At 40.4% G+C, this 22,279-nt stretch overlaps 2 protein-coding genes across 6 annotated transcripts in view; one reads left to right on the top strand and one right to left on the bottom strand.

Annotated features, from left to right (window-relative positions):
- Positions 1-1,540: 1,540 nt before the first annotated feature.
- senp8 (SUMO peptidase family member, NEDD8 specific) lies at positions 1,541-5,021 on the bottom strand. 2 transcript variants are annotated; one of them, XM_028581821.1, is made up of 2 exons: positions 4,932-5,021; positions 1,541-2,940 (listed from the first exon to the last, which is right to left on the bottom strand). In XM_028581821.1, exon 2 carries the CDS (start codon positions 2,913-2,915, stop codon positions 2,250-2,252), a length of 666 nt encoding a protein of 221 aa, XP_028437622.1. In that variant the 5' UTR covers positions 2,916-2,940; positions 4,932-5,021; the 3' UTR covers positions 1,541-2,249. The 2 variants fall into 2 exon arrangements, with proteins under 2 accessions (XP_028437622.1, XP_028437613.1); XM_028581812.1 differs by lacking the exon at positions 4,932-5,021 and adding an exon at positions 4,483-4,850.
- Positions 5,022-5,273: 252 nt separating this feature from the next.
- Positions 5,274-22,279, top strand: part of myo9aa (myosin IXAa) — a 131,892-nt gene continuing 114,886 nt past the window's right edge. For all 4 annotated transcript variants that reach the window (XM_028573510.1, XM_028573518.1, XM_028573527.1 and 1 more), the window contains exon 1: positions 5,274-5,823. The gene's annotated coding sequence lies outside the window, so the exon portion shown is untranslated. The remainder of the gene's footprint in view (positions 5,824-22,279) is intronic.

Genomic DNA, 22,279 nt, shown 5'->3' with positions numbered 1-22,279 from the left:
TACTGCTGAGTGTTCCTGATTATACTGTTTATGGTCAATTGACTTTATGTGGCCAATTTATTTTAAACAACCCTTTTTTTGAAATGGCATTTCAGATTTTTAAATCCCTTCTTAATCGGATCTGATTCTTCAACAAAGTTGAAACAATAAAATGAATATTTATCTAAATTGTGATTGATCTTGACTTTTCACCACACTAGCGTGTTGCTTTCTAGGTCCGCGGTTACACAACACAAGACGAGACGATGATCTTTTATCCATTCACTCTTCCCGAAATCACCTGTGGGCTTTCTGTGAACCATCTTTGTTCATCCCACACCACGTCGAGATGTGGTCAGCTGTACTTTGCTGCATGTCTATCCATGTTGAAACCCTAAATCCTTTTTCAGCTTCTAGAGTAAAGCTTGCTTATAAATATGTCAAAGGCCACAGTCTGACTCCGAATAGTAAGGTCGTAAATAAAGAATGCTTTGGCCTTCCTGTGTGCTTTCTAAATTTAAAGTACAATGCTGGATGACAGCTTAACCACAATCTACTTTGGAACACGTATGGAAATTATATTCGTAGATATGTTGATGCTTTTCTAAAAATGAAAGCTGTTGCCTTTGTTTGCCAACATAACATTATTTTTAAAACGTGTGGGACTAGTGAAAGTCTCTGTTTCAGTTGTCTGAATAATAACCGGCTGCTACAGATTTCTTGCAATCACAACACAATGAAGTTGACACTTTGCCCCTAATGTGTTTCAGCTTTTAGCAGTGATCCATCCTGCTGTTCCACTCTTGAACGTTTTATGTTCCTTTCTTTCAGACAACAACAATAGGACATGTTTCAATGATAAGCTACTGCAAGGTAGGCTTGGGTATCAAACTTCAATACATTTTGAGCACTGACTTAACTAATTGTAGCACGGAGAATCAAAATTGTCAAGTACTGAAAGTTTGCTTTGAATGTTTTATCAGATTCTTAGAATTGTTACTTATTTAATCAATAGGTCTGAATGGATTTTTATTTGCTTTAATTTTAGGCAGTTTTTGTGTAATTATTTATTACTAAAGAATAAAAAAAATAAAAATAAAAACTCACCAGAGTAGACATTTTAAACATATCGATACCCCCCAAAATACGATATCCATAAATATTTTACAATTAAATAACACTTCGGCATCAAATATTTACAGTAATAAAACTCATACAATTCATGCCAATGGTTCTGATTATTTTGCAGCCTAAAAGTGAACGTTTAACTTAATAGTTGACAGATTAATGTTCATAACTGTACCAAAACCTGTAAATGATCTTTATACAAGTTAAACATCAACACTGAGGTTCAAGAGAAATCTGATATCCAACATTTATGCTTCAGTAAATTTTTTCAGAGAAGTATTTGTGTATTCAAAATAACAATAATAATAATAATAATAATAATACCTTTGCTGATGGAAAATATATTAAAATTCTCAAAAATATTTTAATAAATGAGACATGAACTTGATGACAAGATAGCTGGAACCACAAATAAAAAAAAACACAAAGGAAATTTACCGTTTTGTCAACAAAAATGTGACAGTAAAATTTATTAGATCAGCATACAATGACTTTGATACTTGCTTTTTGTGAGAACATATCATACCACTCAACATTGGCCACTGTCCCATACAGTCAGAATGCATGTCTTACCCTCACACAGCAATTTTCTTTAAAATATTTCACAACTAAAAGTTTGTAGTTGTAGACATACTGCATGTTCAAACTAAAAGACAGACTGAATACATGATGTAAAGTAGGAGATAAAGTTAAGATTCACATTCTTATCGTCAATTCTAGTTCATTTAAAATGACCCTGAGCAATAATCTGTGTAAACATTTCTACATTTGCCCCAAACTAATACAAAGGAGAAATGAAAAGTCTGTGCCTCCTCTTTGACATGACATTCTCCATCCTCACTAAATATGTACATGAGTCCATTCCTTTGTAGGCATGCTGGTGTTCAGGTTTACATATCGTATGCTGCTGTGCATAAACAAGGCATAAACATGACACCAAGTTTCCAATGAATCATTAAAGATCCGTAACATTGCGTTCTCTTTTTAAACCTTTTTTCTATTATGGAGTATGATAGAGACTTTAATAGAAATATACTTCATATGTCATTATATACTGTATTCAAGGAGTGCATTCAGATGCTCCAGCAGTAGATATGGAGAGGCTGACAGCTGTTGTGCATATATGAGGGGCAATCAACATGCTAAGGAAAAGACAGAGAGCAGCAGAGCTCATTCTGAGCTAGACTCTGGATCAGTCTGCACCATTCAGCCCTCTTCTGAGTGATGTAGGCTGGGGTGATGACTTGCACAGGAAGGCGCGGTGAGCCTTCCACCCTGGCCATCTCACACAAGGCCTCTGCGATACAAATAACATACATGCCGCAGTCATAGCTGTTCTGCTGTGATGGGCACGGCTCGTCCACAAACAGCGCTTTTCTCCCGGCACCCAAGAAAGGCTCTAGCTTGCTGGCGATGCGCCGCGCGTGCAGCGAATTGCTGCCGTTTTGAGAGTCATAGTGTGCAAAGTAGTTGGAGTTGTGATGGTAGACCAAAAGGCTCCAGTGGGATCCCCCGGCGCTCTGGTTGGAGTTGTCGTTAACGGCTAGAAAGACCCAGTGGCGAGAAGCAAGATCCAGCGGCTCCAGAAATAGGGCCAACTCATCAGGGCAGGAAGCACACTTGATGAACTGGGTGACCTCCGGGCTGATGAGGGTGATGGTCTCCCCCAGGACTCTGAAGCGCTCAGCAGCAAAGTACTCAAAAGCGAAACCAATGACTCGGTCATTGAGCCAGTAAGGTCCTTCCAGTAAGGACACATCAGAGCGCCGCAGCAGGCTGTCCTGGTAGCTCAGCACTACAGGGTCCATCCTCCAACACAGTCAGAGAGTGAGTCTAAAAAAAATAAAAAAGACAGAAGATTTTAGTGCTGAATGTTTAGCCGACCTGCAGAAAATGAATCAACAACTATTTTTGATTAATTCATATTTTTTACTTATTTATCGAGTACAAATACCAAACATGTCTCTTCTAATATGAGAGAGTTGTCTGCTTTTCTTTATGTGATTGTAAACTAAATATGTGGGTTTTAGACACTTGTAAGGCTGCAACTAACGATTTTTGTTGATTATTTTCTTGATTAATCAAATAGATGGTATGGTCTAAAATGTCAGACAATTGTGCAAAAAAAAAAAAAAAAAAGACATTTTGTTTACTGTCACAGAGGAGGGAAGAAACTAGAAAATATTCACATTTAAATAGCTGGAATTACAGAATTTTTAAATTTTTTCTCCATAATTGACTCAAACCGATTAATCGATCATCAAAAACGTTGGCGATTAATTTAATAGTTGACACTACTTGATTAATATTTGCAGCTTTAGACTGTTGGTCAATACAAAACAATCACTTTTAAGATGTCACCAATTGGGCTTTAGTAAAATTGTGATGTGGTTTTTTTAATCAATATGTCAAGAAAGTAGTTGGCAGATTAATCAATACTAAAAATAATATAATAAAAAGTAGCTAAGAAAAAAAATAAGTAATTTTCAGTTCTATTGTAGTACTGCAATGAGTAACGTTAGTTGATGATTGTCGGAGAAGTAATCAAATTGGACTGTTGGTCAGACAAAACAAGCAGTTTGAAGGTGTCATTTTGTTATTGTTATGTTATGTTAAAATGACACCTTCCCTGTGATGGGTTGTGTCACAAAACGTATCCTGAACATAATGATGCAAACCTAATGACCGTATCTTCACTGGACGGACAACTATTAACGTTACTGCACAGGGATGAGGCTTAAGTGTTAAAGTCGTAACGCTACCATGTAAAGTCAACGTAAACAAACTGTTGAACTTTACTGGAGCGAACACACAGAAGGTTTCAGTTAACGTTAGTATGGTTCCATCTTGGTTCGTTGGTGTGATATGTGGACCATGGTGTGGACCGTTGTTACTCACGGAGACACGTTACTTTATCGTATTAAAGGCTCTGAACACCAACACAGGTGTTTTCACTTAATTTGATTGATTAGCTAGACCTCTACCCAGGACTGTGTGGGCGTGTATAGACTGTGATTGACAACCTTAGCTAACTGAAAACACCTGTGTGGGTGTTCAGAGCCTTAATATAAATGTAACGTTAGCTACAATAGGTTTGGTCGGCCATAACAGACAAAACTACAGGCTGTTGCCGGTGTTGCCCCTACGGAGTATAACATTACTGCAGTGCGTTTAGTTCATCGTTTTTGCCAGCAGGCAGCTCACCGGTCTTACGTTAGCATGCCGTTGGCTGGCTAGCTAGCTAGCTAGCCAACGGCAACTTTCCCCATCAGACGAAGCTAGCTAAACAACTCCGCTAAACGGTCACGTAAGACTGTAGAACATACACAGTGTACTAGCAAATTAAAATGCATGCTCTTGATTCGATGTCCATACCTGTAAAAGACACACTCAAATAAAAAGTACCACGAAAACTGCAGTCTTGTCCCTCATTACATTGACTAGCTAACGTAAACCGCCGCTGCTGGAAGACCTTAAATGTTTTTGCGACAGTGTACCTGCGCAGTACATTTACTGAAAGGCTACCAGTCTGTTCACTACCCACAGGGATTCTAACAGATCAGGACTTTTACACTTCAGTTGCATAATCAGGAAGACAGCCACGTGTTAAAAAACCAACACATCCCCCGTCATGGCAATCCAATATCAATTCAAAATGATCAATTTGTTTTTTGCCCCCATCATCTAAAAACGTGCGGTGTGATGTGTGTACGTCGCTGCCGTGTTATTTCGTGCTTCCTTCCTGTTGTTTCGCTCCGTGATTAACTTTATATATGTCAATATTATTTCCTAGGATGGCGAAGGCATGGTCCGCCCTACTCTACCTCGGATTGGCCAGGAGTCGTCTTCTTCTTCTTCTTTAGTTTATTGGCGGGCTACAATCCAACGTTTAAATGTGCATGCCGCCACCTACTGTACCATTGCCTTCGTTGGTTGGGTTGGTTAGATTTCAGTAAGAGGAGTGGGATTGGTTAGGGTTGTGGTAAGAATGTTAGGATAAGCCAATCAGAGGCAGAGTAAAGCGGGATATGCCTTCGTCATCCTAGGAAAAATACTCGCTAACCCATTCGCTAAAAGACGCATACTTTTGTCGTTTTGGGGCCCATAAAGCATGCGCACTAGATTCTTTCTCCAGCCGAGCCGGTTGAGAGTTCAGAAAAAATGTATTAATAATTTGACAGCCACTCCTTTTGCAATGATTGTGTATGTGAATACATGCTTTTTGTGTCGTTATGATGTACGCGGAAGTTTCATACGGATATATAAATCACAGACTGAGTTCCGGTCCCGCCCGGGGGCTTGGCTGAGGCTCCGTCCTCCTTCTCTATTTTCTCCCCGCCCATTAGCAGCGTGAACGCGCACTGCCGCGCGTCCCCACAGCGGCCGCACTGATTAGCTAGGCAAAGTGGAGTTTTCAGCGACCGTCACCGAACTGCGAAGGACTGCTTTTTAATTACATTTCACTACAGCGAGCACACACGGATACAAATCAAAAAAGCGCAAGTATTCAGCGCGGAGTTGTATTTCGAGGAGTTGTTCGGAAGCAAACGGCGGGAGAGAGAAGAAAACAAATTAATTCAGTGGGAATGCAGGGAATTAAATAGAGACTTAGGCATTTCGAGTGGCTACAAGTGTGTGTGTCTCTGCAACCCATCCTGAGAGCAGACGGAAAACTTGAGTCCCACTTACAACCGACTTCAGCGTTCACTTCTGGAGGTAAGAGTGGGATGTTGAGTAGGGTTGTGGGCAGTGGGCTGCCCCGCAGTGGGAAGAGTGGCTTAAGGGGGCTGCAGGCAACCAATGAATCAAGAAACTTGTTCTTTTAATCTTCACTCATTTGCAAGATGGTTGTCCATGCTTTTTAAGGTGTGGATGGGCTCAGTCGATGCTTTTGTTCAATGAACAATCAGAGGCATAATGTATAATGTGTAAGCTTGTGAAAAGTTTGAGTTGCAGCTCAGTGTCATGCCATCCGAGTGCTTGATCTACGTCTAAAGCCACCTAATGTGTCCTTACAATACTGTATGTGACACCCTGTAAAACGATGACTCCTTTTTATAGATGTCTTTGTTGCACATTTTGCACCAATATGATGTCAATGTGTCAGATTTCGCCAAAAGGATACTTTTCATCTGTAGTCCCTGGGCAGGTTGATGATGTCATGCATTAAAAGAAACAAACAAGACCTACAAAAAGCCGGCAAAACAATCATCAATGAGTGCATGCAAACATAATATAGGATGATTTAGCATGAATGAAAGGAATCCTCACATGACAGACCCAAGGACATATTACAATCAGAACCTACTTAAAATGATGAACTTTACATCTGGTATTTTGTGTTCATGCTTATAACAGGATGAAGTTGTATGCTGTGCTCGGCTGCAGTAGGGTGGCGTAAACGTTTACATGTATTATTTAGTGGAGGTAGGACAGCACAGCTTCTGATGCAGTGGAGGCAATAAAGGCTGCAAAGCAGCTGTAATTGTACAGGGAGGTCTAATGGGGTGAAGAAGCTGCTGAATCATGGGTGCATGTCTCAGTGTGTTCAGTGGGCGAGAGTCGACTTCAGACGCTGCAAACCCCCAACACCAGATATGAATCTGTGCAAGATGCCTTTTTAATGTCCCTTTTTTTTTTTAAAGATTTCTTTTTCTTTTTTTATGACTTTAGTATTCATTTAGAGGCTTTGGCCTACTTTGTGTCTGTGTTGCTCAATGCCGAGTTTAAAGTAACAGTACCTTGTCAGAGGATCTCTTCAGACATTTAGGCCTTTTATTATAGAGTTGTCAGTAGAGTGATGACAGGAAAATGAGGGGAGTAACATGCAACAAACGTCCCCAGCTGGACTCAAACTGGGGAAGTTGCAATTTATGATGAGTAAACTCCTACACCGCCAGGGTGCCCCTGATCATCTTCTATCACTGTGTTTCCATGAGAATTGCATAATACACATATTAGATTTAAAACAGGAGTTCTGTGACTATTTGGGGTTGAACATCTTATGTTTTCCTATCTACAAAAAGCTAAAGAAAATGACTTTAATTCAAGTAGCTGTGAGGTCAGATCAGCACAGGTGATGAGGGTGAAGTGGCTCTGTCCTGCAGGAATGCGAGGTCTGAGAAGACACAGCTGCTTGTAAGCATGAGAGGCGGCCCGGGCCGAGACTCCAGCAACTGGTCCCTGTCGACATCCGACACCTAACAGGCCCCCTCTGTCTGCTATTTCTAAAAGACGGGCCTCAGTTTGTATCACGTCGGGCTGTGTCTGTGTCGGGCGATATAACCGACACCACCTTTTTTTTTTTTTTTTTTTTAAAAAGACCTGAAGCTGTGGTTTGAAAGGTTGAAAGCTCCGTTTGAAGCTATGCAGGAGCTAATCCGCACAGTTGTAGTGGAATATTTTGTGGTTATATGAACCCTTTTTGCAGCATTGGAATTAAGACAATCTGCCCTTCTAATTCTACTTTCGACTAGTTTGATGAAGGTGCACAAACCTTTTACTTAGGGGGGGAGGGGGGGTGAAGAATGCATTACTTCATGCAAAGTTTCATTTTCACAGCTACATCATCTTGGATTCGGTTAGTGTTCTAAGAGAAACGATGAATGACTCGAGGTGTTGTACATCATGTCCTGTCTCGGGGTGTGGCCTCAACCTTTTGGCTAGTCCTGTTCCCTGAGTTGAACAAAAAAAATTATACAAACGATGTCTGCCACATTTGAAAACTGTGGCCATTGGTTGAACTTCCCGTTCAGTCAGTCTCCACCAGTAGAGCTGGTGGCCATCGGGCAAATGTGACTTGAGATATTGTAAGATCCCGTTGCCATAGATTACGTCCTGGGAAATTGGCACACAAAAGAACAAGACGCCTCTTCTGTGTTCGAGTGCGTCGTAAATATACTGCAGCACATTTTAGATGCAGACGAGCTGAGGAGTCATGATGGCAGAACGGGTAAACCACCAAACCCTCCTGTCATAAGATATTTATCAGCAGTAAAATAACTCCTTCTCTATATATAACCTCATTCTTTTGACAGTGAAGTATGTTTGTGGTTGTAGAAAAGAACTCTGTAGCTCATTGCGAAGCCATCGAAATTAGAATGAGGTAAAGAGTTATTGTTCCGTGGGGGGGGACTGCAGCAGAACATTTCTAATTTAAAAAAACAGAATACCAGCTCTCACTTCATTTCATCACTACGTTTCACATTTGTTTGGAAACAAATCACCATGCTTTTGGGGTGGCTTTTCCCTTTTTTTTTATTATGTAGTGACAGTGGATAGACATGAGGGGGGGTATGACACGCAGCAGGTCGGATTCGAACCCGCGCCGCTGCGAACGCTCTTACTGGGTGAGCTACAGGCCGCCCCTATTTCTACACTTTATTTTATAATACATAAAGTATTTATTTTGCCATGTAAGTGGAACAAAAAATGGATTTACATTTTTGCCTCATTTCCTGTTTGAAGTTCACCCCACTGTAACCCTACGCCGAGTGACTGTAGCTTAAATAAGTCTTCGTACAATAGGCTATATCACGGTCTCATAGTTGCAGTTTCTGTAAAATTCTTTGTTCTTTTAAAAACATAAATACAGTGTTTGAAAAGTGCAGTGGTCCAACATGGTGTTTTGTCCTCTTTATATTGAGGTAACAACCCTCTCTCTGGGCTCTGACTTTGTTGCGTGGCAGCTCCTGTTAGCTCCTGTGAGCATAGAGTCTCTACCCAATCTGAAAATAGGAATGCCCCCCCCCCTTCCCCAATCATCAGCCCCTGAGGTGTTACCTGGCTGCTCTACTGAATCCTAGCTTGTGTTTGGGAGAACAGGAGTCACGTGCTGCAGGCTCACATGATCAGGATAGTCCCGAAAAAGTGTTGTGGCCTCATGATGGGATTGTGTGGCGTAAGTGATTGGCATGCACATGAAGTCATTAAAGAGGAACCTGCTTGTGTTGCACTGAACAAAGCTCCCCTTTCTTTAGTAGGCCATTATATGAGGGAGGCTTTGGCCTCAAAGGCTCAGCTTCCGCGCGTTTTGCATTTCCCCTCATTAGCTCACTGGTGCTAACAATAGCTGGAGTGAGACGGAGAGAAGAAAGTGCATTGTGTTGTTCTTTGACATTTTGCTTATGTGAAATGAGCTCAACTCGTTCTTTTTTTTTTTTTATTAATCCCTTAAAATGGGAAATGTAGTCAACAAACAATAGTGATCTGTTTGGGAGCTCAGTTTGTGTTCCCTTAAATTAAATTCCATCCTCCCAAGAGAGAAGCAAGCTTTCAAAGCCTTTTTTATTAAGAAACGCCAATGGTAATTTATAGAGATGGTCCGATACCATTTTTTGCTTCCCGATACCGATTCCGATACCTGAACTTGCGTATCGGTCGATACCGAGTACCGATCCGATACCAGTGTGTGATGTATTTTATTATGTTTTAACAGCTGTATACTACTGTCCCAGTATGGATGTGATATGATTTCTATCTTTGTTGTCGGTCTGGCTCAGGTTAAACTCTTTGTGAAACCTGAACAAATACAAACCATGAATGCCACAGAACTTTCTGTTATTATGAAGTTTGACAGTCAGTTATAACGGAAACAGAACATAAATAAACTACTTTAACATAGATTTTCTTTAGGGCTTTATTACGTGGTATCGGATCGGTGCATAAACTCCAGTACTTCCCGATACCGATACCAGCGTTTTACCGATACTGGTGTCGGTATCGGACCATCTCTAGTAATTTAGTCAAAGCTTAGAAAATCACACACAAATTGAATGCAATGCAAAGAAAGCAGTTTTCTGAGCTTAAATACCTAGTTTCAATAATTATGTGATTTATTTTTGTTTATTTTTTAAAGATTATTTGTTGTTGTCTTTTCTGCCTTTTAATTGATAGGACAGCTAGGTGAGAAATGGGAGAGAGAGGGGGAAGACATGCAGGAAATCTTCACAGGTCGGAGTCAAACCTTGGGCCTCTGCATCAAGGCATAAGCCTCTCAGCAAATGTGCGCCTGCTCTACCCACTGAGCCAACCCGGCCACAATAATTATGTGATTTAAAGTTAGATGTGGATATAGATGCTGCTCACTTGCACGGAAGTGGATAGTGACTTCGATGGCCGTGTAGAAACTGCTAATCATTGGAGGACGAATGTTGCGGATATTTAGCTTAATGTAGCAGTACCACAGAGTAAACCTACTCATTAAATTCCTGAGGTACAGCGGTATTATCAGGTTAAATGACCGAAGCATCCAGATGCCAGAGGCCGCATTACTCCAGGCTTTTGGCAGCGGAGCGCTGACTGGAAACTAAAGTTGTGATTTGCTGAATTTTTGTGTTCGTGTGTGTTGTGACACAGCAATGACAATAGCTCCTGGCCCCCTGCAGCCTTATGGTACAGACAGGTCAGGGCCTATGGTTAATCCCCAGGCATGTACTGTTGTGTAATGGTACACATGTCCATTTACAGAGCAGTGCTGCCATGAAACCACTTTAATTATCAGTGAAAAGTGTGATCATCTTGTTGAAGCCTTCAAATGGCAGCATCAGCCTTATGTATTATAATGATGTCATAGCATCAGGAAATATTAAAGCATTCATTTGGATATTTAACCAGCAAGTGTTTGAGGTCTGTGTTTCCTAACACCCACACAGTGCTTTATATGATATTAAAACCTTAATCATGTCATGTATTTATTTTTACTTCTGGGTTACAAGCTAGTCAAGAGGACAGACAGAAAGTTTTATTTCTATTAAATTAACTTTTAGCAGTTTGCTTTATATGCGATCAAAAAGGAACACGTGTCACGCATATAGCAGACCCAAATTAAATGGGAAAAACTAAAATAAACAAAAGATTTATTGGAGGTCTTCAACAAGTCTGAGGTCCTTTTAAAGGTCTTATTGCATTGTTGCTTTCATAAAGTTCAAAGATGAACAGCTCTCTTTAGTTATTCTGAGGAATCTTGTGTTTTGAAAGGAAAAACTCAATAATCAAAAGTTCAGCACCTTTTATCATTGAGCGAGTACAGAGCACACATTAAAAAGTTGGCTGAACCAAATATTTTAGTTTCCGACGATCATGTAAGTCATCCTAAACTGTTTCAGTAAATGTGCAGGAGAAGAATGAGTGGTCTGCCTGCAAAAAGATGCCTAACCAACATTAGGAGTGCCGTTGAAATTGCTTTCAGAATAGTTTTTATTTTTAATTTTTTTTTATTGCAGTGAAAATGATATTTCAAACTAAAGTTTTCGAAAAGAGAGAACATTGCAGACCAGATAAAGTTCTCCATCCAGGAAGAAAGTTTAGTCTCTACAGTACGCTGCCGCTCTTATCTGTGAGGAATTCTGTCCGTTTACAGTAGTCTGCGCTCCGTCAGAATGAGGCGAGAGGGGAGGAAGAGTGGAGATAGTTGTGGCTGCCCGACAACAAACAGGCGGTGATAAGCTGGATTTCAAATGCAGCCCGAGACATGCTCACTAATAGCTGGAATGCTTCTCCTGTCTAATCTATAGTACTGTAATTATCAGTGTCGTAAATGAGCAGATTATAAAGGCTACTTGGAGATTATTCTTAAATCTAACCACTAACTCTAGAAGTGTAGCCTCTTGTGGAAGTGTCGTGGAATATAACATTTTGGTTTTGTTCAAGAAAATGTCAGAAAATGCATCCTCTGTGTCTGTCACAGTAACCCTGTGTCCAGCGTTGGTGAATTACATCGAAATATCTATCTAATGTACAGGACAACTCTCCCAAATGTAGCATTACCATCAGAAAATTGGTTTTACGTCATGCTGTGAATGTTTTTAATGCCAACGAACATTGAGAGGTAGGGCAATTAGAACATTTTTGCAATATTCTCATAACTTACTGCACATTTCACTTGGGTTTTAGAAAACCTTTAAACGCATGATGCGCTTAATTAATTAAGGGAATCACTGTATGATCATTAAAACATCCAGTCACAACATTTGTCATGACAGAATGATATATGCACCCTGCGCTGAACTCTGCTGAGTCATGTTGTGCCACAATGTTCACTTTAATGCCCCTGTCCTTTTACTTTGGCACCCGCCCCGCCTGCATTCATTCTGATTGCCCACTGATGCATTTCAGAGCGGGCCTTCACTGCAGTGACTCAGTAGTCTGGTTGAACAATTATGGTCATACACCCTGGAGACGATTAGAGGGTCCCTATGGTCTCCACAAAGTCCACAGAGTCCTCCACTCAGACTGAAAAGAGTCCACTTAAGCGTGGAGCTGTCTCGGCTTAGCAAATCTTTTTGCTCTACATGTCACGCTGGCTGAACTGCACTACAGAGCGGGTTAAGCTATGTGTGGAGACTCAAATGCCAAATGTAATGAGTTTTTCCTCAAGAAGTAGTTTTTGGGGAGTCTGATGAGCCAGTATGAACTTAATAAGGGTTCAGATAGAGGGTTGGACTGTTCTGACCTTCTCAACTGGCAGAAAGTATTGTTCTGAGAGAGCGGATTTGGAAATAGGTGTATTTAAAACGTCCTTTCATTTTTAGTGGGAGGTTCAGAGTGTTGAGAGCAACGTACGTACTTGATAATCAAACAGTCACTGTATTAATAACAAAGTTAGTCAACAATATTTTATCTTTTTTAAAGTCCACTGTGTCCTCGCAGAATAACACATGAAGATCACATATAAATGATACAAAGTGAAAGAGTATCTGAGGAATGGAAGTTTCCTGTAACCAAGAAAGTCTAGTTTCTCTCTATTTTTTTTTTTTTTTTTTTTTTTGACCACAGTTCCCAAATGCAGCTCCACATCATGTCTCCACAAGCTTTTGGGTGCGCAGTAAACCATGAGGTCATAACATTATATGTAGCCTCTCCGCAGATTCTCGCCAACATCTTCCCTCATCTCCTCGAAGCCTGAAAACGTAACTTGCGTTATCATCACGCCGCGGCTCTTTAAGTGTCTCCCTCTCGACTGCGGCTCTGACTGCACCTCCGGGCTCAGATTTCACAAAGCCTGCGGTCTGCCGAAGGCAGAAAGACAGCAGTCGTCCCCCATCCTCAGCGAGAGCCACTGTAACGCTGCCCTGTAATTACAGGTCATGTTTTTTTCCTAATACGCTAAACAGATGTGCTTAAAATTACGCTTAACATCCAGACCCCGAGTTAAACATGATGACATGTCATTACTATCAGCCGGTGGAGGCGCACACTGTTACTGTTGCCGAAATGATTTTGGATTTGAGATTCTATCTGTGTTACTTTTGTTCTCTAATTGACATCAATGGATTTAATGATGAAGTCACAAATTAAACCTAAAATGAACAAAAGATTAAGTTATAAAAATGTTTGCCATATAAATAAGTGACTATATTTATTTATTTTAAAAACTACCGGCCCAATTTTCTTGAAAGTTGGTGGAAGGACAAAGGAAGAACCCATTACATTTCAGAGCACATCCGGGACGGATAAACAAATTATTTTTTCCACTTTTCGTTAACATTTGTGCTGCATTCGTATGGTGTCGGAATATTTCATGGCTCACCTGATCTGTTTTTACTTTGCTCTTCGTTGTCACGCAAATGCTGGAAACGGTGTGTTGTCTAAACACTCTGAGCTATAATATGCAACACCTCTTCTTTGTAGCGTCCATGTTGTTCCCACATTACGACTAAAAGCTCATGAACATACCGAAGTCAGAAGAACTTTCCCAACTTGGGGAAAGGGGACCGTCCAAGGAGCATGTGAATGCACCATTGGCCTTGGCGGAGCTCTGTGCTCTCAGAGTGCCATTCTAGTTTCAAGGTATCATTCAATAGAAACAAATGACCTGGAAGTGCACTCAGAATGCGCAGAATTTATTAATTTGATTTGTTCCCATGGACATTTTCTTTCAGTGCCTTTTTAAAAAAAATAAATATATATATATATATATATATATATATATATATATATATATATATATATATATATTCTGTTGATCATGATTTACATTTAAAAAGAGGCCTTCAACTAGACATAATTAGTCAGCTGACTGCACTGCATCAGGATGTCAGATTTTGTGTGTTGGGCTTGTTTGACAAACAGATAATGCACACCGACTCGCAAACATGTCCACGAGTGTACTTTTGCGTTGCCGAAATGTGTTGTATGGCATTATAACATTTCCCTTTGATCACTGGCGCCCACTCATGTGTTCCGTGATTCGTAGTGATGTCTTTGAAATTGCTCTCCATGTAGGTGTCAAATGGCCTGAAGGAAGACATTTTCCCTCTGTATCGTTACGCAACGCTTCACAAAAGAAACCTTTTGGCAGCTATTTTGATCAAATTCACCGCAGCTAATTGACCGTGAAGATGACGAGTCCGTTGACGTAGCCCTAAGGTTGAAAAGGAGCTCCTTTCATGTCTTTTGTCCGTATGTATGCTTGACCTAGTCACAGGTATTCAAAATAAGAAACTGTTGATCTCTCGGTGCACCTTAGAGGACGTGTGTTCATCACTGTGAGGTTGGAGGCATCTTGGCACTGTGCTGTGTGAGCAGCTACAGTCATTACTGCACATCTCCACTCAGCTATAAAAATTGTGATGAGTCCTTTTGGCACTTGGCAGCCTCTCGTAGTCTCGAGTGTTTGCAGACAATCTCCCAATCCCTGTTACCTATCCCATTGTGTGTATGTATTAGGGCTGTTCCCAATAGTTCAGTTTTATTCATAACGTTCGAACCCCGTATTTCTGCACAGTTGCAGATAAACACTAGGCTACAACAATATTATGAGTATTACACTATTTGTAGAATTAGATTCCAGTGGTGGCTACATAGTAGGGGTGTGCAAAAAAAAAATCGATTCATATTCGAATCGCGATTCCAGCTCTACAGATTTCAAAATCTATTCATAGAATTCCAAAAATCAATTCGCATTTAAAAAATAATAGTAATTTTTTAATTGTTTTTTAATTGTATGTCTACTGCAATCACATGGGAAAAGTAACTACATTTACATAAGAGCTGGGCAATACATTGATATTATATCGATATGGTGATATGAGACTAAATATCGTCTTAGATTTTGGATATCGTAATATCCTGATATAAGTGTTGTCTTTTCCTGGTTTTAAAGGCTGCATTACAGTAAAGTGATGTCATTTTCTGAACTTACCAGCCTGTTGTAACTGTTCTATTATTTGCCTTTACCCACTTAGTCATTACATCCACATTACTGATGATTATCTAAAATCTCATTGTGTAAATATTTTGTGAAAGCACCAATAGTCAACACTACAATATCGTTGCGGTATCAATATCTTAGAATATTGTGATATTAGATTTTCTCCTTATTGCCCAGCCCTAATTTATATACTGTGAATCGTTTTTTCGAGAATCATTTTTGAATTGAAAATCGATTTTGAATCTAATCGTGAGCCTAAAAATCGATATTGAATCGTGACATATTCAGAATCGTGCACCCCTACTATATAGGATTGTTTCCGACTACTGTGATGCATGCAAACATTTCCAAAACCTCCAGAGCGTTGTTTCTCTCATAGTATAATGTTGCTATAAGCCTAAATGCCTAAAGGCAATTTATGCCCTGATTAATTACCCTGCTGTCTATATATGTATTTATGTTGACGAAACTGACGAGTTATATTCATTAAAGAAAGTTGAATTAAAAGTGCAATATGTAATATTGTATGTAATACTGGCAACTAGCGGTTAAAATAGTTACTGCACTACCAATTCAAAATACTGGAGAGTCGTTTCCCCCGCCCCCTCCTGCCCAGACTCGAAGTTCACGGAGGTTGCCAGGCTGAGACCGCAGCATTCACAACAATGTTGCTAGACACTTTTCTCACATAGCCAGACATTACTCCACAGCACAGCGGAGTAGCTAACGTTAGATGCTAGTCTCACATAGCCAGACATTACTCCACAGCACAGCAGAGTAGCTAACGGTAGATGCTAGTCTCACATAGCCAGACATTACTCCACAGCACAGCAGAGTAGCTAACGTTAGATGCTAGTTTCACATAGCCAGACATTACTCCACAGCACAGCGGAGTAGCTAACGGTAGATGCTAGTTTCACATAGCCAGACATTACTCCACAGCACAGCGGAGTAGCTAACGGTAGATGCTGGCTATATTGACAGTCATAAAAACCCGTGCTCACGTGGCTGACCGACACACTTTTTCGGCTTAAAATGACAGTATGAACCGCTAAAAACGCAACAACCTCACTGTCCTCTCCACACGCCAGTCAGGCACACTTCCTCGGCTTAGAATTACAATACGAAACGCTAAAAATACCACTACCTTGCCGACTGAACACACTTCATTGGCTTAGAATTACGGCAACAATCGCTAACGACACTGCAAACTCACAGTCCTCTCTTTCCGATTTACAGCCCCCCTCTCGTGGCTTAAAATAACTCACCGTTGTCGGCTCCAGCCGCTGAAGTTCTGAACTACACGTTGTAAACAGCCATGGGCTGCTTGCCTGGTAACGTTAGCTAGCAGTTAGCAGGGTTAGCATGACGGCGTTAGCCAGGACCAGTCAGCATCACTTTACTGGCTGTGTCTCAACTGTTAGAAACATGCTGTTTTCTTTTTTTTTTTTTTTTTTTTTTTTTACATCCGATAGAATCTATCTCCGTTGATCCTGTTTGTTTGTTTGCTGCTTTCATGGCTGTACTACCGTTACAGCTGTAGCGTGCTGGGTTTACGTTTTTACAGGTATATCTGGCAACCCGGCCTGGCTGTCAAACTGGGCCGTTGATAACAACACACAGACCAAAACATAAATTCCGTCACGGAATGTAAAATTCAAAAATAAAAAATACTGACATTAGCATTGTTGTCAGAAAAGATAATATTTCAGTTTAACATGTTTCCTTAATATCTGATGAGGCATTGGTGTCATTTTTGGATTTATTACAGTACAAATATTACATATTGTATCTCCTTTAATCCGACGAATTACTTTATTCATATTGAGAATTTTGATCGGGGATTTTTTTTCCTTCTTTTTAGGGGGATGATGTCAAAATGTGATGACAAAGCTTCATTCGAAAAACCTCAATCGAAGCAGCGAACATTATTAAAATGACATTTGGTTCAGCCCTAGTATGTATGCTGTGCATCTACATTGCTTCATATACATTTGTGTTTAGGTCTTAAATTGACATTGTGGTACGCTCAGCTTCCCTGCTGGTTGGTCTTTTACATGTTGAATGTTTCTGGAGGAATCCTGTTGGTGTCCTGGCTGCTCCTCAGCGCGGTCTTCCCCCAGGCCAGAGGTGGCTGAATGGGTCCGTTAGGCCCAGCAGACTCCCTTTCTGAGGGGGAAATGGAGTGTGCATAATCTGGGTCAGTGATACCTCCTAGTCCCTCACTGACTACTTCTTCTCCTTCCTCTTCTTCTCCCCTTTCTGACGCTGCTACTTCCTAACACCTCGCCAACCGCCAACTACATTTTGGTTAATTGTTACTAAACTTTTTAGTATATGGACTGCATTTATGTAGCGCTCGACCACTCAAAGCACTTAACACACTACAGGCACTAGGCCTGCACGATAAATCGTTATTAAATCGCGATCTCTATTCCCCCTGTTCATGATTTTTTTTTTCCCTTTCCCCTCCAATTAATTTATTGAATATAATATTTTAATTATGTAAAGACATGTTCAAGGAGTTTAGATGGAGCCTGTATCAGGGCCATATTTTTAGTTCAATGCGTTATATGTCACTATTATTGGTAGCCTACTGTACTTAAATGGCCAGTATGTACTCTATTTTCTTTTCTTCATTGAAGCCTCTATGTTTACAGGCTTGTAGTGATGTGCAATGTGCTATAGGTGCCAAAAAAAAAAATCTGTTTGGTGCTGCCAATTTGTTTTGTCATGGTTCATGTGTGCAATAAACATTACACTTCGTGAGAAAAAAATCGTGGCAGAGAACCGTGATATCAATTCTAAGCTGAAAAATCGTGATTCATATTTTCCCCCGAATCGTAAAATTGTCGATTTCCGCGCAAAATATTCGGGGCTTGCATGATTTCATAATCCCCGCATTTTCGTTGCAAAAAAGGCACATATATCTTAGCAGAAAGTTGAAAAATGTTGCGTTAACTTCACTCAAGAGCAGCCATTTTCTCCTGTTGCCATGGGAACGTTATGAAATGACGTAATTACGCGACGTGAACATCATCGAAAAGCAGGGTGTTGGGGAAATCACTTCTTTTTTCTCTTTTTCATCAAACCGCAGTTTTTGCAAGTTCCTGCAATTTTTACATAAATATCCCGCATATTCCATTGCATTTTTTAAGAAAACGTGCTGCATAATCAAGGATTTTTGCCTGCAACAATCACAAAAAAAACTCTTGTGCTTTGACTGCTTATTGTAAATGCCTGAACACAGAAATGGTGAAAAACAGTCTAACTCCACAATTCAGTACTACACAGTTTAAAGTCTTTTCACATGTTGTCAACAAGTATTTTAGAAAGAAATCACTGATTTTGTTTTACCCAGACTTTAATGCCTTTTTAAAACAACAGCTGTTGATGACGTGCCTTTCATTTGCTGGCCTTTTTTTTTTTTTTTTTATTGCAGGGTGGTGTACTTTTCCTATTCCATCGGCCAAATGTAGACTGTGCAGCGTCCTATTGATATTTCCAGAGTCTGAAAGGAAAAACACATTTTTCCACTCCCTAAAACAATAAAATGTAAATGTGAGGTCAGTCCAAAAGCAAGGGCCTTGTTTCAGACTCAACAGTTTACACCAATGTTCAGCAGTCATACAGCACATGGTATACCAATTTCTCCACACTAAAGCATTATAAGTATAAATTCTTATTGTTGAGTAAAGGGGTACACAGGAAGTTTCTTAGTTAAACAAAAATAGGCACGTTGAGAAACTGCACACACAATGCACCTTGAAATACCTTTTATTAAAAACATTAAAACTGTGTGGAGTATGTAGGAAAACGAGAAAGGATTCTTGCTGTAATGCTCATTAGATTTAATAGGAAAACACTTTGATTTCTGTAATTATTAGGCTACATGTAATTACATGTAGTAGTTTTATTATGTACTGAGGCCTTTCATTGCTATCACAAGCCGCTTCCCTAAGGACACAACGACTGGATCCTGATAACCGTGAACCGTTAAAGCATTAGCTCACCCTAGTTTTATGGCTATGACTTTACGCTGGCCCGCTCTCTAGTTCACTCCCGTGATCAGGCTGGTTGAAAGGGAAAGAGCAGAGTAACCAAAGACAGAAGAGACCAGCAGCCAAGACGCATTTTGGAGACGGGCAACAGATTTAGAAGCAGGTGTTTCAGGATCAGCAGACATTGGCTGTCTGATCTGCTACGTTCGGTCCGCAGAAACGGGAAAAATCGCTGCGTCGTCCAACCTGAAGATCAAATTGCAGCCGGAAAACGTCACTGTTTTTATCGGATGTTAGCGTTTGTGGATTTTGTGTACTAATTGCAAGTATTCATTCTAACAAAGAACATTAGTGGTAAAAAAGCAAGGTGTTCTGCACACTATGGAGTCTACTAAAAGGCCACACGTCTCGTGTCGCATTGCTGAAAACCTGCTTTTTACGCTCTCACCCCATCTGTCACTTTTTCACCACAGCCCGCATTGCCATTTGGGTTTTGGTTTCCTTAATGTTTACGCTCAGAAGTGAGCGTGCTGCGACGAAATGCTTACACATTTTATTTGTATGTGGCGCCGTAGTCAGCTGTTTCAATTGTGGCTCAAGTTTGACTCCATTGTTTGCCTCCAAAGTTGGCTGCACGTGAAATCTTGAATGCCAATTTGTCTTTTGTCACAGTTTGTGTATCCGGCTGCAAGTTTATAAATGGTGCTAGTAATATTTTTTCTCATCGAGGAAAAAAAGAAAAGAAAAAACATCCGACGCCTAATTAAAAAGAGAAGCATCTTATGCAGAAGGGGAGATATGTATTATCAACGCCATGATGGTCTTGATATGGTGTTGTTATGTTGAAGCCCCCCCTGAGCTACACTTCCTGTCTCACCCAAAGCTGCTGTCATTGTCCTGGGAGTGGGCACAGGAAGTTAAATTCTCCATGGCGACAACAGAGGAGTGGTGCTGTTTACTCCCACACTTTCTAGTGCTCTTTTTCATAGAAGCCCCCCCCCAGTTGTGTCTGTGTGTCTGTGTGTGTCCATGTTCCCATTTCTTTCAGCCTCTTTGCCTTTTTTTTTTTTTTTTTTTTTTTTGTGAGGCTATTCGAATTTATCCACCACTCATTTACGAGTTTTGGACTTAACCTTGCACTCTGTAAATGTTTTTTTTTTTTGGGGGCTGAATCTGAAGTTACATTGAAGCTTTGACTGAAACTGGTTGGATTAATATTTGCTACAATATTCTTTTCCCCCTTCAAAGCTTATAATGTTAAAATACTGACTGTGAATATAGCTAAAAAAAGGAACAAAAAGTTCTAGATACAGAAGTAACTGTAGATATCCGAGCACACAGTAGCATGCAATGTATTCATTTTTTTTTTTTTTTTTTTTTTTTACAATGTTGTCCTTGGAACTGTTGCTGTACTCTGTATTCATTTCCTTCCTCTGCTTTCTTCCTCCACTCTGCTACAATCCACTTCAGGCAATAACAATAATAGGTTCTCGGCAAAGTTGGGCTTTTAATTTAGCACACACACAGACACACACACAGCACTTCCTCCAGTGTCATATTTTCGTGTCACCTGTTGGGTGTTCAGCCAGTGGAATGTGGAGGGAGTTAGTGTAGGCCCAGCGCTTCATTCAGAATGGCCGGCCACAGTTATCCTCCGCTGTGTGCACAAGCTGGCCTTAGAGGCCTTCAGTCATTTTTAATTACGGTTTGGACAGTGATTCCAGCATGGACTTGTTCCAGCCGGCCTCTGGCCTCACTGACAGGTGTCTTGGTAACCCTTCCTGAAACCTAAAATGCCAGCAGCAGAAAGGCGAACTTCATAACACAGGCTGAGGAAACCTTTCTGATTCTCTGGCTTCTTTTCTCTTTCACCTGGCGAGCAGCGCTTTAATGAGCTGTGAAGCTATCCACATCATTATTCAGTCCCGTGAATGACTTGCATATGTCTAAAAATGTCACAGTAACCTTTATTATTTAAGGCTTAAATGACAAATTAAAATTAAATTGAATAACTGTCACTGCAATGATGCTACGGACATAAGACACAGTGATGTCTCTGCGTGCTGAAGCCAGGTTGGCTCTTAGTAGTTCTCACTTTCCCACAGCTCACATTTCAGGAATCAAACATCCACTTGTCTGTCTGTCTGTCTGTATGTCTGTCTGTCTGTCTGTCTGTCTGTCTGTGTCCTTCAGTGTATCATTCAGACTTTCAGTCTCTGCCTCTTTTCTCACTCTTTGCTGGCTCTCTGAATATTTTGGTCAGAGCTCATGTTCCACAACCCGGCCACCACTTCCTACTCATTAGTAGTTACAGAGAGACTTGAGAGCCGTGTGAGTGAGCTCACAACACAGAGGTCGTAAAATGTATGTTACTGTCAAACAAGTCTTCCTTCTGGGCTTAATTGACAAGCAAATTCAGGAGAAATACTGTTCACATCCACTTTCTCAACTTGAAATTGACTTATTCCTCTTTAATGGTTCATCAGAGCGATAAATCTAACTAAACTAGATATTAAGGGCTCATTGATTACATTTTTATTTAGGTAATACTGCTTTAATTGTTTTAGGCTTGTCCTAAGAAGAAGCCCAGGCACATTAGTAGTGTCAATCTGAAAACATCCACATGCATCGGATATATGTGACCCCTCATCACAGGTTCTGGCTTTAGTGTGGATGCGAGTTGTGCACGTTTTTAAACCGAGAGTGAGTCATGCTTTTCAGATTTGTTAAATTTGAAAAACTGTTAAAGGGCTTGAAGAGGTGAAAGTATCTAGTATTTTACAAGACAAATAAGCACTAATAAGCTGCTCTGGGAAATCTTTCCTTATGTTGGCAAAGCTACTGGTGCTGAAAGAAAGTCCAGGTTCTGGAGCAGTGAGCACAGTCTACACATTTGGGCTTTGAGGAAGCACTTGCATGTATTAACTGCAATTTTGACAAAACCCTCAAACCGAAATGTTAAAGACGCTGACTGCAGCGTTGGCATCCTGCACTCCTCGTTTTCCATTGACCCAAATTA

The sequence above is a fragment of the Perca flavescens genome, chromosome 1 (genome assembly GCF_004354835.1).
Source record: "Perca flavescens isolate YP-PL-M2 chromosome 1, PFLA_1.0, whole genome shotgun sequence".
Classification (NCBI taxonomy): Eukaryota; Metazoa; Chordata; class Actinopteri; order Perciformes; family Percidae; genus Perca; species Perca flavescens.
The sequence above is the reverse complement of the archived record's forward strand: the minus strand, read 5'-3'. Positions and strand labels throughout refer to the sequence as shown.